The following is a 16266-nucleotide window of genomic DNA, read 5'->3' on the forward strand; positions in this document are numbered from 1 at the left end:
CCATGAGTTCAGGGCTAGCCTGTACTACACAGCCAGGTCAAGGCCAGCCTGGAATACACTGAAACCTTTTCTCAAAAAAAAGAAAAAACCCAAACCAAAACCCCTCCCCATAAACAATATCTGTTATACATGCACATAATTCTTACAAATAGTAACAACAGTTGTTTATATATATAAAGTTAAATTCTAAAGCAATCAAAACTGCAATGATTGATTCTAATAAATTTTTTTAGATAGGATCTTGCTAAGTCATTGCTGGCTGGGCATGAATTTGCAATCCTCCTGTCTCAGCCTTCCAGAGTGCTGGGGCTGCAGGTGTGTGCAGCTTCAAAAAAGTATTTTAGCCAGGCTTGGTGATGCATGCCTATGATCCTAGTACTTAGAAGGGTGAGAGAGGAAGATCGCTGCAAGTTTGAGGCCAGCCTGCAATAGTGAACTACATATCAAGACTCTGTCTCAAAAAACTAAAACAGGGTCTGGGATATAGCTCAGTGGCACAAGCACCTGCCTGGCAAGTGCAATGTCCTGAGTTCAAGTCCCAGTACTAAAAAAAAAAAGCCCTAAAAAAAATTTTATATATATATAGAGAGATTTTTTTTTCTATGCAGTGAGGTATTACTTGTGCTAATATATGAAATAAAAATTACACTGGTCAGATATGTGGCACACATCTATAATCCCAGCAATGAGGAGGCTGGGCAGGGAGAACTCAAACTTGAAGCTAATCTGGTCTACATACTGCATTCAAGGCCAGCCTGGGCTACATAATGAGACCCTATCTCAAAAAAAAAACAAGAAAAATTATACTGTATGATCCCATATTTATAAGTATACATATACACGTATGGAAAAATCACCAAAGACTATAATAAAAAGTTAACAGTTGTTATTACAAAGTAAAAGTTTATATGTATTTCTCAATCTTTCTGTAGTATCTGTATATTTTATGTTATTAGAGAAATATTAAGATAATATCTTGGAATATAAATGAAGGATACATTTTCATATAAATAAAGAAGGAAAGAGGGTAGTGTGTATGTATGACTGTAATCCCAGGACTTGGGAGGCTGAGACAGAAGACTCGCTGGGCTACACAGTCAGTTCAAGGCCAGCCTGAACTACAATAGCAGGACTCTGTCTCAAAAAACCCAAATAAACAAAAGTAAATAAAATAAAGAAGGAAGGCATATTGTTTTAAAATGGCTATATGAATAAAAACCACTGTCACAATAGGACAAGGTCTGTTCAGGTGGAATTTTATTATATACTATGTAATATAAATAACATAAAACCAAAAACTGAAAGTAGTTAAATAGATTCTAGGTTCTTATAAACTATATTCAAATGTTAACAAACAAGAAACCTTTAAAGTGCCTTTCAAAATTCCTTTAAAACGGATATAATTTATTGACAGTGGTCAAAAAGGTAAGAACAACCTACTGATAGAGGAAGTGTACTGTATACAGTGGGGGGGAGTTGTGTACTGTATATGTGACGAACATGACAGAATATTATTCAGCATTAAAAAGGAAGGAAATTGTAACATATGCTACAACATCATAGAACTCTGAAGACTTATTCTACATGAAATAAACACATCACCCTAGGACAAATATTATATGATTCTAGTTATGTGAGGAATCAAATTCATAGAAACAAACTAGGATGGTGGTTGCCAGGAGTGGGGAGAGGAGTTATTCTCCAATGTTTTAGTAAGGGAAAATGACAGAAATAGATGGTGGTGAAGGTTATGCAACAATATAAATACACCTTTCTTTTTGCAATACTAGAGATTGAACCCAAGGCCTTTCACATAATAGGCAAGTGCTCTACCACTGAGCTATACCCCAGCCCTTTTCATCTTTTATTTTATTTTTAGAAAGAGTCTCATTAAGTTCCCCAGGGTGGCCTTGAACTTTTGATCCTCCTGCCTCAGCGTCATTGAGTAGCTGGGATTACAGGCAGCAGGCAATGGGGTGAAAATGATCATACTGTACCCAGCAAGATGAATGTACTTAATGCCATTGTACTGTACATTTAAAACAGTTAAAAGTTTTATGGTATGTCTATTTTACTGCAACTTTAAAAAATTGATATAACTAAACTAAATGCAGATTCTAACTCAAAAAACATTTCTAATTTTGTACCTTCAGGATGAAAACAGCAGCATCCATCCCCAGGCATGGTGGCTCATGGCTGTAATCCCAGCACTCTGGAAGGCTGGAGGATCCTAAATTGTAGCTCAGCCTGGGAAACTTGGTGACACCCTATCTCAAAATAAAAAATGGGCTGCAGATAGCTGGGCATGGTGACGCAGGCCTGCAATCCCAGCACTCCAGAGGCTGAGAGAGGAGGATCACTACCAGTTTGAGGCCATTCTGAACTAAATAGCAAGACCCTGTCTCAGAAAACCAAAATAAACAAAAATGGGCTGCAGATATGCCTCAGTGTAAAGGCGGAATTCAATCTCCAGTATCAGTAATTGAACAAATGAATGAATGAAAAAAAAACCCAGCAGAATGCAAACTGTCACATGCTACTAAGTAATAAGATAATTGCTAAGTAATATGTAATATAAGAACATTTGTGTGAGGACCAGGGATATAGCTCAGTGGCACAGTACCTGCCTGGCAAGTGCAAGGTCCTCAGTTTGATTCCCGCTACCAAAAAAAAAAAAAAAAAAGAATACTTGTGTTCTCAGAAGGCTGAAGCAGAAGAAAGGCTATAAATCTGAGGTCAGCCTGGGCTACATAGTGAGCTCAAAGCCAGCCAGAGCTATATAGCAAGACCCTGTCTCCAAAAAAGCCAAAAAAAAAGTTTTGTTAGAGAGCATAAAATTTTTAACATGCTTCAGGGTTGTTCTTTTTGTGTGTGTGTGTGATGCTGGGGATCAAACTAGGGGCTTGTGCATGCTAAGCAAGCACTCTACCACTGAGCTACATGCCCAGCACTTTATTTATTTATTTATTTATTTTTAAAGAGTTCTTGCTATGTTGCCAAGGATAGCCTAGAAATTGAAATCTTCCTGTTTCACAGCTGTCCCTAATAGCTGGGATTATAGGCTCACACCCTTGTGCCAGGCTGCTGTTCTATCTTTAATGCAAAAATACGAAAGAAAAACAGAGGCAAAGTTATTTTAATGTGGCTTTTAGAAAGATAGCTTTCTTTTCACAGTGTTTGAAATTGATCACAAGGCCTCTGCATGCTACCAGGCAAGCAGACTATCACTGAGCTGTATGTCTGGCTTTAGAAAATCACCGTTTTATGTATGTTTTTTGAGTCAGGGTCTTGGTACATACTGCAGGCTGGCCTTGAACTCACTATGTAGCCTACGCTGGCCTCAAACTCACAATGATCTTCCTGCCTCAGCCTCCCAAGTGCTAGGATTACAAGTGTGTACCACCATGCCCAGCATAAAAGCACTTTTTGATTCAATAAAACAAAAATTAGCTTGGAAAATCTGTATCTGAATTACCTCATATCACAAGAATATCCAAAAAGGCATCCATTGCATCTAACTTTTCTAAGGAAGTTATTAAAAATTATTAAGCACTTATTTATTATCTATTTTGGTGCTGGGGATTCAACCCAGGGCCAACATGCTGAGCTGCCTAACCAGCCCTTTATGTTTTATTTTGAGATATGTTTTCACTAATTCACTAGATTGCCCAGGGTGGGCTCAATCTTGTGATCCCTCTGCCTCAGCCTCCCAAAATGCTGGGATTACAGGTATGCACCATCACACACAGCTAAAAAGAATAAGCTTTTAAGAAGCATTTGCCATTTGCTAAGAACCCTAAAGTCAAAGGTAGATCGATCAAGTTTGCAGATGAAAATCTTCCTCAAATGTCTAGCTAATTAATAAATTTTTATATATCATGAATGCATCTCAAGAGACCTTCTTAAATAAGAAACTAAACCAAAGAATCACTCGGCTCATAGCGCCAGCAGAGATGAAGCTTAACATATGGCTGAACTACATAGTTTGGGTCAGGAAGAAATAAGACAGAAGCACAATTTGTGCTCTAACGCTGAGCACACACAGGAGACACTGTGTGGGGGTGTTGATGTATTACTCCACTCTACCACCAGATCTTCTTGGCAAAGAGCAGTGTAATTCTGAACAATCTTGGCCTCATGTTATCATGAATATGCAAATTAGAGGAAAGCCCACACAATATAAGGACACAGACAAGAGCATTTAAGAACTACTGGGATATGATTCCGTCATTAAACAAAGGTTAAAAATCAAATGTTACTGGGGAAGTATTGAGCATGATAGTATATCTAAGTTCAAGTCTCAATATAAATTTGGATATCCAAGGTTTTCAGCATTTCTGCTCAAATGAGAAGTGTTCATTTTTATATTTTCCCTCCAGTATGAATTTCTATTTCTATCCTTTCAAGGTAAACTAAATTGTAAAAAGCATGTAGAATTTCATGCAAGTTTGGGGCTAGAGCTTTAGCTCAGTGGTGGAACATGTGCTTAGCATGCACAGAGCCCTGTGCCATAAACCCAAAACACGCAACTGAACAAACACCAAGAACAGCACAATTCCCCCTAGCCTACAAAGAGTTCATGCACATTTAATAACTTAAAGACATATGGCTTCCAAAACTGAAAAAAAACTATTTTAAGATGTGTATAGTGCGGGAGGCTGAGGCTGGAGGATCGTTGCGAGTTCGAGGCCGGCCTAGACTACAAAGTGAGCTCAAGGCCAGCCTGAACTGCACAGTAAGATCCTGTCTCAAAAAGACAAAAAAAAAAAAAAAAAAAAAATGGGTATGGTGGCACAGGCCTATAATCTCAGTTATGGGAAGGCTGAGGCAGGAGGATCTCAAGTTCAAGGCCAGCCTGGGAAATTCAATGAGACTATCTCAAAATAAAAATGGAAAACAATACAAAAAGGGGTTAGGCTTGTGGCTCAGTGGCAGAGCATTTTGCCTAACATTTTAGTACTGCAAAACAATAAAAACAAAAACCTTATCACATATCCATAAATGGGAAAAAATAAATTTCAAGAAAAAGCATTTTATCTATAAAAGAGAATAAGGACTATATATTCAGATTTGCTATACTTACCTGGCAGGGGAGATACCATGATAACACAGATTTGGTAGCAATCAATAAAATACTATACTTACCATCTAGAAACTGTTATAGGAGAAAAGTAACATTCTATTGCAAAATGATATAAAGTGTGGACAATACTACCTCATTGAGTTAAAAAATGAAATAATATATACAAATATGGGGCTGGGGATTTAGCTCAGCGGCACAGCGCCTGCCTGGCAAGTGCAAGGTCAGGAGTTCAATTCCCGGTACCAGGAAAAAAAAAAAAAAACAACTACAAATATGGTGCTTTCGATAACAAAAGACAGTTAATAAATTTTTAATAATCAAAGATATAGATTATTCAAAATGAATTACTGAAAAGATTGCCTAAAACGCTGTACATAAACTTCCTAGTAAAGAGGCCGGGGCTACAGCTCAGTGGCACAGCACCTGCCTGGCAAGTGCAGGGTCCTGAGTTCGATTCCCAGTACCAAAAGAAAAAAAAAAAAACTTCCTAGTGAAATACTTGACATAGGCAAGCAGTCACTAAAATGGTATCTGGGATATAGGAAAAGTTTGTTTGTTTATTGAGACAGGGTCTTGCTTATATTCCAGGCTGGCCTTGAACTCACTATGTAGCACAGGATGGCCCCAATCTCAGAGCAATCCTCCTGCCTCAGTGCTGAGATTACAGGTGTATGCCACTGTGGTTGGCTTAGGAAAAATTTTAAAGAACTGTATATTATCCCCACGTGTATCTATTGTCAACGTCAGTGTTTTATACTATCCTCTAATTTCTTGGAAAAGATCTGTAAGAAACTGAATTCATTCTGAACTCTCAAAAAGTAAGCTTAATTTTCTAACATCATGGGTCTGTCAGCAATACTATCTTCTAGAATTTCACAAAGGCAAATTTTCCCTTCTGATGAGTTCATAAAAAGGTGAAGTATCTTGCATTGCTCCTATAATTTTTTTCTTCCCTTCTTTCCTTCTTTCTCTTCAGTACTAGGGACAGAACTTAAACATGTTCTATTAGTATTTACTTATTTAAGCCTAGAGTAAACTACTACTGCATTATTAGTGCAAGGATAATTCCTAAGAACATTTAAATAGTGGGATATACATTACAGGACAACCAAAATCTGGAAAAATAGAAACTATGTTTAAAAAAAAAAAATCTCAGAGCAGGGCACTGTAGTATACATCTATAATCCCACCATTCTGGGAAGCTGAGGCAAGAGGATTAAAAGATCTAGCCAGCCTGGGCAATTTATGGAGATCCTATCTCAAAGAAGGGATGCGGCGGGGGCGGCTGCAAACGCAGATCAGTGTGAAGGCTGTGGGTGCAATCCCCAGTACTGTTAAAAAAAAAATCTCAACTCAAACCAGGTAACAAGGTGAGGTGGCACAGGCCTGTAATCCTAGCTACATACTTGGAGGGCTGAGGCAGACAGACTGAAAGTTGGAGGCTTGGCAATACAATTTAGCAAGACTCTCAAAATAATTAAAAATAACCTGGGATGTAGGTCAGAAGTAAAGCACTTTCTTACTATGTACAAGGCCCTGGGCCCAATCTTTAGTACCACAAAACAAAACAAAATAAAACAAAAACTCTTGGCTGAGTTGGAGAACTATAACCAAGTCTTTTGTTTTTGTTTTTAAGTCAGGGTCTTGCTATATAGTGCACAGTGGCCTTGAACTTGCTTATGTAGCTGAGGCGGGCCTCGAACTCATGGTGATCCTCCTGCCGCAGTCTCCCTAGTGCTAGGATTACAGGTATGTGCCACCATGCCCAGCATTGTTTTGTTTTAAAAAAAACAGAGTTTTACTATGTAGCCTAGGGTGAGCTCCAACTCCCAGCACTCCTCCTGCTCAGGCTTCCGAGAGCTGGGATTACCAGCCAGGTGTGATGGCACACACCTATAACAGGCGTGCGCCACCTCATACCAAGTCTTTGTTGCTCAAGCATAGGTTGAGCATCTTGAATCTGAAAATCCAAAATTCAAATGCAAACCTCTTTTTTTTTTAGAAATTTCAAGATGCTGCAAGCAGAAAATTCCATACCTGGAAACTGATTTTATGCAAAAAAGTATTAAAAACTTGCATAAAACTACCTTCAGGCTATGTATATAAGGTATAAATGAAACAAATGAATTCTGTAGTTAGACTTGGGTCCCACTCCCACATTTTCAATATACAAATGAAAAAAATCTGAAAATCCAAAGCACTTCGGGTCCCAAGTATTTTAGAAAAGGGTACTCAATCTGTATACAGAGACTTATTTACAAAATTAAGGAGGGAAATTGTAAAACACAATGTAGCTGGGCATAGTAGGACACGTTTGTAAGCCTCAGGAGGCTGAGGCAGGAAGATCTCAAATTTGAGGCCAGCGTGGGCTATATAGTGAGCTCACTGGCTAGCTGAACTATATAGTTCAATCCTAAACAAACAAACCCAAACAACAACAAAAATTATATAAACCAGGCTGGTGGTCCATGCCTATAATCCCAGCTATTTAGGAGGCCAAGGCAGAAGAATCTAAAATGGAGGCCAGCCTAGGCAACTTAGTGAGACCTTGTCTCAAAATAAAAACCAAGCCAGGTGTGGTGGCACATACCTGTAACTCAGGAGGCTGAGGCAGGAGAATTACCTCAAATTAGAGGCCAGCCTGAGATACACAGTGAGTTCAAGGCCAGCCTGAACTACATAGTAAGGCCCTGTATCAAGAAAAAAAAAGAAAGAAGAAAAAAAAAGGACAGAAACCAAAAAAGAAGGCTGGCGATGTAGTTGAGTCTGGAATTGAACTTGGAAGCCTCTTGCCTCACCCTCCAAGAGTACAAGGATTACAGTCATGTGCCAACACACTTGGCTGGATCATCTTTAAAGAGGCACAAACTACATAAATTAATTGCAAAACGTGTGGAGAAATATCATGTTTTCCTAGGAGCTTAGGTCAGTAAAACCTAATTTATCAAGAGTGCATGATTTGTTTTTAGTTTGCAGAACAAACAAATGCAGACAAAAAAAATATCACCAACTAGGTTCAAAATGTATTTAGGCGACTCTTTATTCCAGCTATACCCATATACTGCCTCAGTTGCCTCCTTTATTAGGGCATTTCCAAATTATGTTCTCTAGGTTATGCAGATTAATCACGCACCAGAAAGGCTGGCATGAATCTGACCTTTTTTTGAAGTACAACTGAAAGACTTCACAGCATTCAATGGCCTCTTTTAAAGAAAAGGAAAGCTGCCTCATTCACTTGCTCAACAGCTTTAAAAACAAACGCAAAGGTTTCATGCTGTCACCATTTTATTTTACAGAACAACACTTCTGAAAGGCAGGTAAGTAAATGGGTAATAAAAGCAGGATAGGAAAATACAAAAGAAAAAACTAACACACACAATTTCATACAAGAACGATATTAAGCAACTAAGAAAAAGCATCCCATTTTCCACATAAATTAGTCCTAAAGCTAACCTCAAAAGTTTTCCTTTTGTCCTGATTTTATTCTTTCAATCCCTTCCAGGAACACAGAGTACCACCTCCTTGTGCATGGCTAACAAATGATTTGAAAGGGTTTAAGAGGGCGGCAGTCCTTAGCTACCTACTTGTTTCAGGTATGTGTACCCCATCATTTAAATATTCCAAAGAATTCCCTATGTAGCTAAATGAACAATATAACAACACGTCTCTATGTTTGCTCTACGTGATTGACAAGGCAACAAAAGCATTAGTTCGTGGGTCACTGTAAATCTTTTCTTGAGGACTAAGAAACTGTTAAGCATTCAGTATAACTATTCTAATATTCTGAATTACTAGCTTGTTTCTATACTGACCTTTGTTTTTGGTCCCAGTGAAAAATCAGCCTAATTGTAGCAGCATGACCCCAAGTCTCCCCTGAAAAAAAGAACATGATAATGGTATCTTCCCTTACTGACTAGGTTGTAAGCTGCTTAGAATGCCTCTGACCAAACAGTAGTACTTTACTAAATTTAACATAACAAGAATATAGTTGGAACTGGGCCCAGTGGTGCATGAGGATAACCCCAGGTACTTGGGAGACTAAGGCAGGAGGACCACAGATTTAAAGCCACACTGTGCAATTTAGAAGTGCGTCAAAAAAAAAGAATATACTGTACCTAGTTTCAAAAAATTGGAACATAAGTAACATCCTAAGATAAACAGTTTATCTACAGAAAGAAATAGTACAAATCATTATCCTCTATTTGCTTTTGCTTTTGAGAACTTTCTGATTTCTGTTAATATATTTATCAATCTTCCACATCATTTGGCCTGCTAACGTATTTCTGAGCCCCAGAAGTAAGAACTTCAACAGAATATTCTTTTAAAATTTTTAATATGTTGCCCACATTGGCCTGAAACTCCTGGGCTCAGTGATCCTTCTACCTCAGCCTTCCAAGTAGCTGTGATTACAGGTGCACATCGCCACTATGCCTGCCAAACAGAATATGCTTATAGACTTTAGTGGAAATAAATCTAGAACCAGGGTGTTTTAACAAAATCATGACTGAGATTAGGAACAGTCTTATGAGGCTCTTTGCTATAATATGATTTGTATATAAGTGAATTCATCTTTCTAAGACTGTGACGTTGTTTCTTTGTTTTGTTTTTGTTTTTTCACAGTCCTAGGGATAGAATCCAGGACTGCTCACACATTAGGCAAGTGCTCATCTACTAAGCTATATACCCAACCCCAACCTGAGGTTTTGACAGCAAATCTTTTTCCAAATGTTTTTATTTCAAGTGGCTGACATAATAGCTGACAGACAGTGGATATTTAATAAATGTTGGTTTAAAAAGTCAAAGAACCATTCAGTATTATAGGGCATTGTGCTGGATGGTAAGATATATAAAGTGAATGCAACAACACAGATTTTATTTTCATGGAGCTTATAATATTCAACTAGCATCACATGGAAAGGTAGGAATAAATTTAAAACGTTTATCTCATTAATTTACTTACCTAAAGCAGGAACTAGCAAAGCCTGATTTTTATCTATCTTTGTTGTCATTTGGTTGGTTAAAATTACCTGCAAAAGCAAAATATAAGAAATGTGAGTCTCTACCAATTTATCAAATAAATAGTCCTGTGATTTTATTATTCTAGATACAACTACTAAAATACACTTTAAAATATTTTTGTGATTATTTTTAAAAATAAACCAAGCAAGACAGCACATATCTATAATCCCAGCACTCAGGGAAGCTAAAGGAGGAGGATAATTCAAGCCCAGCTTGGGCAACTTAGCAAGACCTTTTCTCAAAATTAAAACAAAACAGCTGAGGATTTTCTTTTTTCTTTTGGTACTGGGAATCAAAGTCAGGACCTTGTGCTTGCTAGGCAGGCGCTTATGCCCCTGAGCTATATCCCCAGCCCGCTGAGGATTTAGCTTAGTGTAAAGTCCCCAGGTTCAATCCCTAGTGCTGAAAAAGAAAATTGCTCATAAAAAGTAATTATCTGAACACATGATTGTACTGTTCATAAAACACGATGAAAACAAATGTTTATTCTAAAAAGAATAAAATATATCAAGCAATACATAAAGGTCTAAAGAATAAAAACTTCTTAACCAGATGCACTGGAAAAATTTCTCTTTTATAACTGAAGTTTTGTGGGACTGAGGCAGGAGGACCACCAAGTTCAAGGCCAGCCTGGGCTACCCCAGGAAGTTCAAGGCTGGCCTGGAATACACAATAAGACCTTGTCTCGTAAAATCAAATAAATAGAGTTCAAGTTTTGTACAAGCCAACAGAAACAACCAAAACACAAGCAACAACGTCAGTAGTGGTGATGAACACTTATTACCACTTAATACATGCCAGAAACTATTAAGTACAATTTGCTTTCATTATCTTATCTAACTTTCACAATTATTCTGTGAGTGAAATACTTTATTATCTCAGTTTTACACAAGAAAATTCACAAGCTTAGACTAAATCAGAGTTTTGTTTTGAAGATGGAATAGAGACCTATACAAAAAATTCCCTGTTTAGACACACAGAATTTTTTTTTGTTTTGGTGCCATGATTAAACCCATAGACTCGCATGCCAACACATACTTTACTACTGAACAAAACCCTCAGCCCTGACAGCAATTTTAAAATCAGAGTAAACAAAAGTGCTTAAGGCTAATTTAGTAAGTCAAATTATCTGACATCTTCTTATCCAGAATTCTCCAGGAATGGTTATTTTATTTATTTATTTATTTTCTGGTACCTGGAATTGAACTCATGACCTCACGCTTGCCAGGCAGGTGCTGTGCCGCTGAGCTAAATCCCCAGCCCCAGAAATGGTTATTTTAAATATTCTCCCAATACAGATCTTCTCTCCAGAAAGACAGTTTCAATTACAAATTGAAAATGATTTTTTAAAAAAGTTTGAAACACAATAAAAGGAAGAAGTTGTATACCTGAAAAACAAATCATTAGTTCCATAAGAAAACCGAGAAAGAAAAGGCTGTTTGGTTGTTTCCACTGCCTGGTAACAACCTAAAAATTCTGCTGAGCTACAAAGGAGCTGGGGGTCCATGTAGATCTCAATCAGATACCAAACGGATGACAGGAATTTTCTTTAGTCCTCAGTCCTTAAGTGCCATAGCACCTTCTTCCTTTGTTACCTCACAGCAGACATCTTAGAACAAACTAAGCAGAAATTTAAATTGGTAATTAACTGAAACGGTATGACTAACTGGCATTCCCAACATGCTGCGTAATACCTTTTACTGTACATACTCCCAACGGCTGAAACTCTAGTAACTGGGATACGTACTGATGCTGACATTTTTTGTGTAGAGGTGCTCTGTCTAATTCCATGGCCATTAATTAGCCAGATGTAGTTTTTTAAAGTTAAAACTAGAGATTTACTCAGTTGCATCAGCCATATTTCAAGTGTTCAAAAGCCAGGCGGAGCAGATCGAGATGTGTTACGTGTATTTGTGAATGTGTTCACTATGTATTGCAAACATGCACTACTAAACAAATTTTTTTTTCAATGAAAGTGTCAATAAAAGCCATACAGCTACAGAACTGCACTGTACATTTCTCTTTCCAGAAGTTCAATTAGACAGTGCTAGTGCAGAGTATATCTTCAAGAAAATGTAAGTAAAAGTACAGCTAACCGGTTGTTCAACATGCTAAAATTAGACTTTCCACGCATAGCAAACTTATAAAGTAACTACTGTATCGCAGTATTTGTATAAAATTTGGGGTTTACCATGATAGAAATAAATGGAAATGACTATATGATTACTCTGAGCTTCTAAAGAAGCTTCGCAAGTTTTTAAAATACTAAACTAATAATCACTTTGAAATTATGAACTGCAGCACTTTAAAAACACTTCAGTTGATAGGCACAGTGGCTCATACCTGTAACCTCAACATTTTGGGCGGCTGAGGTGAGAGAATGGCAAGTTCCTGCCTAGCCTGAGCAACGTGGTGAGAAGTTGTCTCAAAATAATTTAAAGGACTGGGATATAACTCAGTGCAAAGGCCCTGGGTTCAGTTCCCAGTACCACAAAAGCTGTTATGGTAAGTAATGTGCGAGGGAAGGTGCTCACAATATACCAATATACTGTATTAAGTAAAAAAATAGTTTTGCAATAACAGCATCCATAATACTCATTTTCTAAAAAGTACTTTGTATATACATAGTATATATAGTCCCTGAGTAACACATAATCACTTTCTATATATTTTTTTTAAAACTGTTTTTCTACAAAAAGCATGCTTAAATTTGTAAAATATATTTATTATTAAAAGGTATACATGCTAACTGATAAGAAAATGAAGTAAACAATTTATAATCTAAGAAATGTCCCCAACTATACAAAAATCCTGTCCCTCAAAACACTGTTTATATTTTGATGGTTTCAGAAGTTCTTTTCTTTTCTTGAGACAGGGTCTTGCTATGTAGTTCATCCCAGCCTTGAACTATGTAATCTAGGGTGGCCTGCAACTCCTGCTTCAGCATTCCGAGTGCTAGGATTACAGGCATGAGCCACCACTCCTGGCTTCTCAGCATTTTTAATTTTTACAGACACTTATTTTTGTTTGTTTTGAAGAACTGGGGAGTGAACACAGGACCTGAGGACTGAGCTATATCGACATCCCTTTATGTTTTGAGACAAGGTCTCACTAAGTCGCTAAATTGCTTTAGAACTTGCCATCTTTTTGCCTCAGCCTCCCAGAGCACTGGGATTACAGGTGTGTGTCACTACACCCCACTTGATTTTTTGAGATAGGGTCTTGCTAAATTTCGCAGGCTTGCCTTGAACTTGCCATCCTGACTTAGTCTCCTAAGTAGCTGTGGTAACAGGGATGTGCCACTGTGCCCAGCGTCAGTAATACATATTTACACCATTTCATAAACATTGTGGCATTTGATATTATCATTTGGATGAATTTTTGTTCGTATTTTTCAAGTAGTTTTTTTTCCTCCAGAGAGGGTCTTTCTGTGTAGAAGAGGCTGGGCTTGAACTGACTATTATAGGCTGGCCTCAAACATCCCATTTCCTGGCTCAGCATCCCTGAACATTAGGATTACAGGTGTGCACCACTGCATCCAGTTGGAGTACTTTTGTTTTGTTCTTTGAGATAGTCTTCCTATGTAATTCTGGCTGGACTTAAACTTACTATGTAGCCCAAGCTGGGTTCAAATGTACACCCATACTCTGCCTCTGCCACTGAATGCTAGGATTATAGACACATGCCACCACACCCAGCTTCTAGCTAGACTACTTTTTTTTTTTTGCTTTTTTGGTTTTTTTTCCGGTACCGGGAATCGAACTCACAACCTTGTGCTTGCCAGGCAGGCGCTGTGCCACTGAGCTAAATCCTCAGCCCCCTAGACTACTTTTTTAACTGGGAAAGATAAAATTATTTCTGTTGAAAACCTAACACCAGGTGTGGTGGTACACATCAGTAATCAATCTAGCATTCTGGGAGCCAGAGGCAGGAAGATTGCAAGCTAAAGCTCAGCCAGGGCAATTTAGCAAGACATTGTGTCAAAAACCAGAAAAGGCTGTGGGATGCAGCCTTAGGTCCAATGCCCATTACTATACTGCCAAAAACAACAACAAAAAAATCCTCCCAAAAAAGCAAAACTAAGAAACTATACAACCCATTAGTCTTGAGTGCCCTCTACTGGGGGATCTTCATTGATAGTGATATTAGCAGTATTAAGTTACAATTAATGGCAAGAAATAATTTAAACAGAATACTATGCTTTTCAGAATATAGAAAAATCTAAAACCTTAAAATATGTGTTTTAAATTTCATAGAGGGATATACATATTTATTTATTTTAAAAAAATTTTTGAGGGGCTGGGGATTTAGCTCAGCGGCAAAGCGCCTGCCTGGCAAGCGCAAGGTCGTGAGTTCGGTTCCTGGTACTGGAGAAAAACCAAAAAAAAAAAAAAATTTTTTTGAGACAGGGTCTCAAATGTAGTGCAGGCTGATTTTGAACTCATTATGTAGCCCAGCCTGGCCTTAAACTCAAGGCAATCCTCCTGCCTCAGCCTCCCAAGTGCTGGGATTACACACATGTAATCCCACCTAGCCTGGCCTACTTCATTGTTATCTCTTCACTTCTGTACTTCTATTTGTTTCCTTACATTTCAAATCTAGAAAAGTTGGCTATATCTCAGAATATCTAGGTTGTCTAATTAGATAATTTTTCTGAGTCTGTGCCTATATACTATGTAATGATCAAAAACTCAATAAAGAAAAAATGAGGACCTGAAAAACATCCAATATATTTAAACAAAGAAAGCACTCCAATTTCCAAATATACATCTCTTTATCAAGGTCCATTTTTAAAATTTTTTTGGGGGGGGCGTTTTTTCTTTAAAACTGGTACCAGGAATCACACTCATGACCTCTCAGTTGCCAGGCAGGCACTGTGCCGCTGAGCTAAATCCCCAGCACCCAAAGTCCATTTTTGAAAATGACATGTATTATGCTTGCTAATTTGAAGGAAAAATGATGTTCTTCTGACTAGAATTCTTTGTAGAAACCAATCCAAAACAAAATTAACTTCAAAAGTGTATCTAGTATTTCCTTTTAGCCAGGCAAAAAAGTATTTTGCAACTTCTAGACATGGAAATTTATATTATATACTCTTAACTTTATTATAAAATTCTCTTGACCTTGTAATTCTTGTAATACTTACAGCTAATCTGTGATGATTTGCAAGGCTGATCATTTGCTGTGCCAAGCCATTTAGCAACCGAGTACGAAGGGATAGGTCGTCAAGGTCATGACGAAAAGGAAAAGCAATGCCATCTACTATCACTAATCGAACCTAAATATAGAAGAGATAATAATAGGTTTGGTATTAAAAATAAAAGAATCAAAATGGCATTCAAATAACACATTCCATTACAGAAACAAACCTTAAAATCCAAGGCTTTATTTCCAACTCTAAAAAGAAAGGCTTTCTGTTGGAGAGTTATTAGTTGATTTAGCCAATGGTTTGTATAGCACTCATTAAACATTAAAATGTAAAGCTGGGTATGGAGACACACGCCTGTAATCCCAACTACTGGAGAAGCTAAAGCAGGAGTACTGTGACTTTAAGGCCAGTGCATGCAACATACTGAGACCCTCTCTCAATAAAATGAAATGAAATGTACTCTCACTTGACAATTTATCAACAAAGCATAAGCCTTGTATGGTGGCCCATGCCTGTGGTTCCAGCTATTTGGAAAACTGAGGTAGAAGGACCATTTAAATCCACAAGTTCAATACTAGCCTGCACAACATATTGATATTCCATCTCAAAAAAATTGAAAAACAAAAATCCTTTCAAATATTAAACTACAGTATCTTCAAAAAATTAATTTGGGGTTTTACTGTTCTCCCTTAATTTCAAGTGTATCATAGGGCAAGCAGTCATCACAGAAACAATTATAATAAAAAACTCACAATAAGGTTTGTCTTGAATTCCAACCAAGAAGGTTTACCTGCAGATAATAAACATTTTTATGACATTTTATAATTATTAGTGAAATTGACATTAAAAGCTTTTTCATGGCATGGAGATGTTGCTCACTCAACAAGTACTTGTTTAGCATATACACCATAAAAAAAATTTTTTTTTATTACAAAAAACTGTAAGGCTAATTTTTTTCCTACATGGTAAAGGTTAACTTGAAAAGGGTTTCCTGAAGCAGTATCTTGGTAACCGT

The 16266-nt window shown here is 37.4% G+C and overlaps 1 protein-coding gene across 6 annotated transcripts in view; it reads right to left on the bottom strand.

Moving 5' to 3' along the window:
* Positions 1-16266, bottom strand: part of Rad51c (RAD51 paralog C) — a 125032-nt gene that overhangs the window by 100984 nt on the left and 7782 nt on the right. For all 6 annotated transcript variants that reach the window (XR_001235967.1, XM_005393997.2, XM_013519223.1 and 3 more), the window contains exons 5-7: positions 15249-15380; positions 10044-10110; positions 8896-8956 (exon numbers count right to left, since the gene is read on the bottom strand). Coding sequence is in view for 5 of the 6 variants with exons in the window: in XM_005393997.2 (XP_005394054.1) it covers positions 8896-8956; positions 10044-10110; positions 15249-15380 (260 nt within the window). In the remaining variant the exon portion in view is untranslated. The remainder of the gene's footprint in view (positions 1-8895; positions 8957-10043; positions 10111-15248; positions 15381-16266) is intronic.

The sequence above is a fragment of the Chinchilla lanigera genome, unplaced genomic scaffold, assembly GCF_000276665.1.
Source record: "Chinchilla lanigera isolate Chin_1 unplaced genomic scaffold, ChiLan1.0 scaffold00050, whole genome shotgun sequence".
Taxonomy (NCBI): Eukaryota; Metazoa; Chordata; class Mammalia; order Rodentia; family Chinchillidae; genus Chinchilla; species Chinchilla lanigera.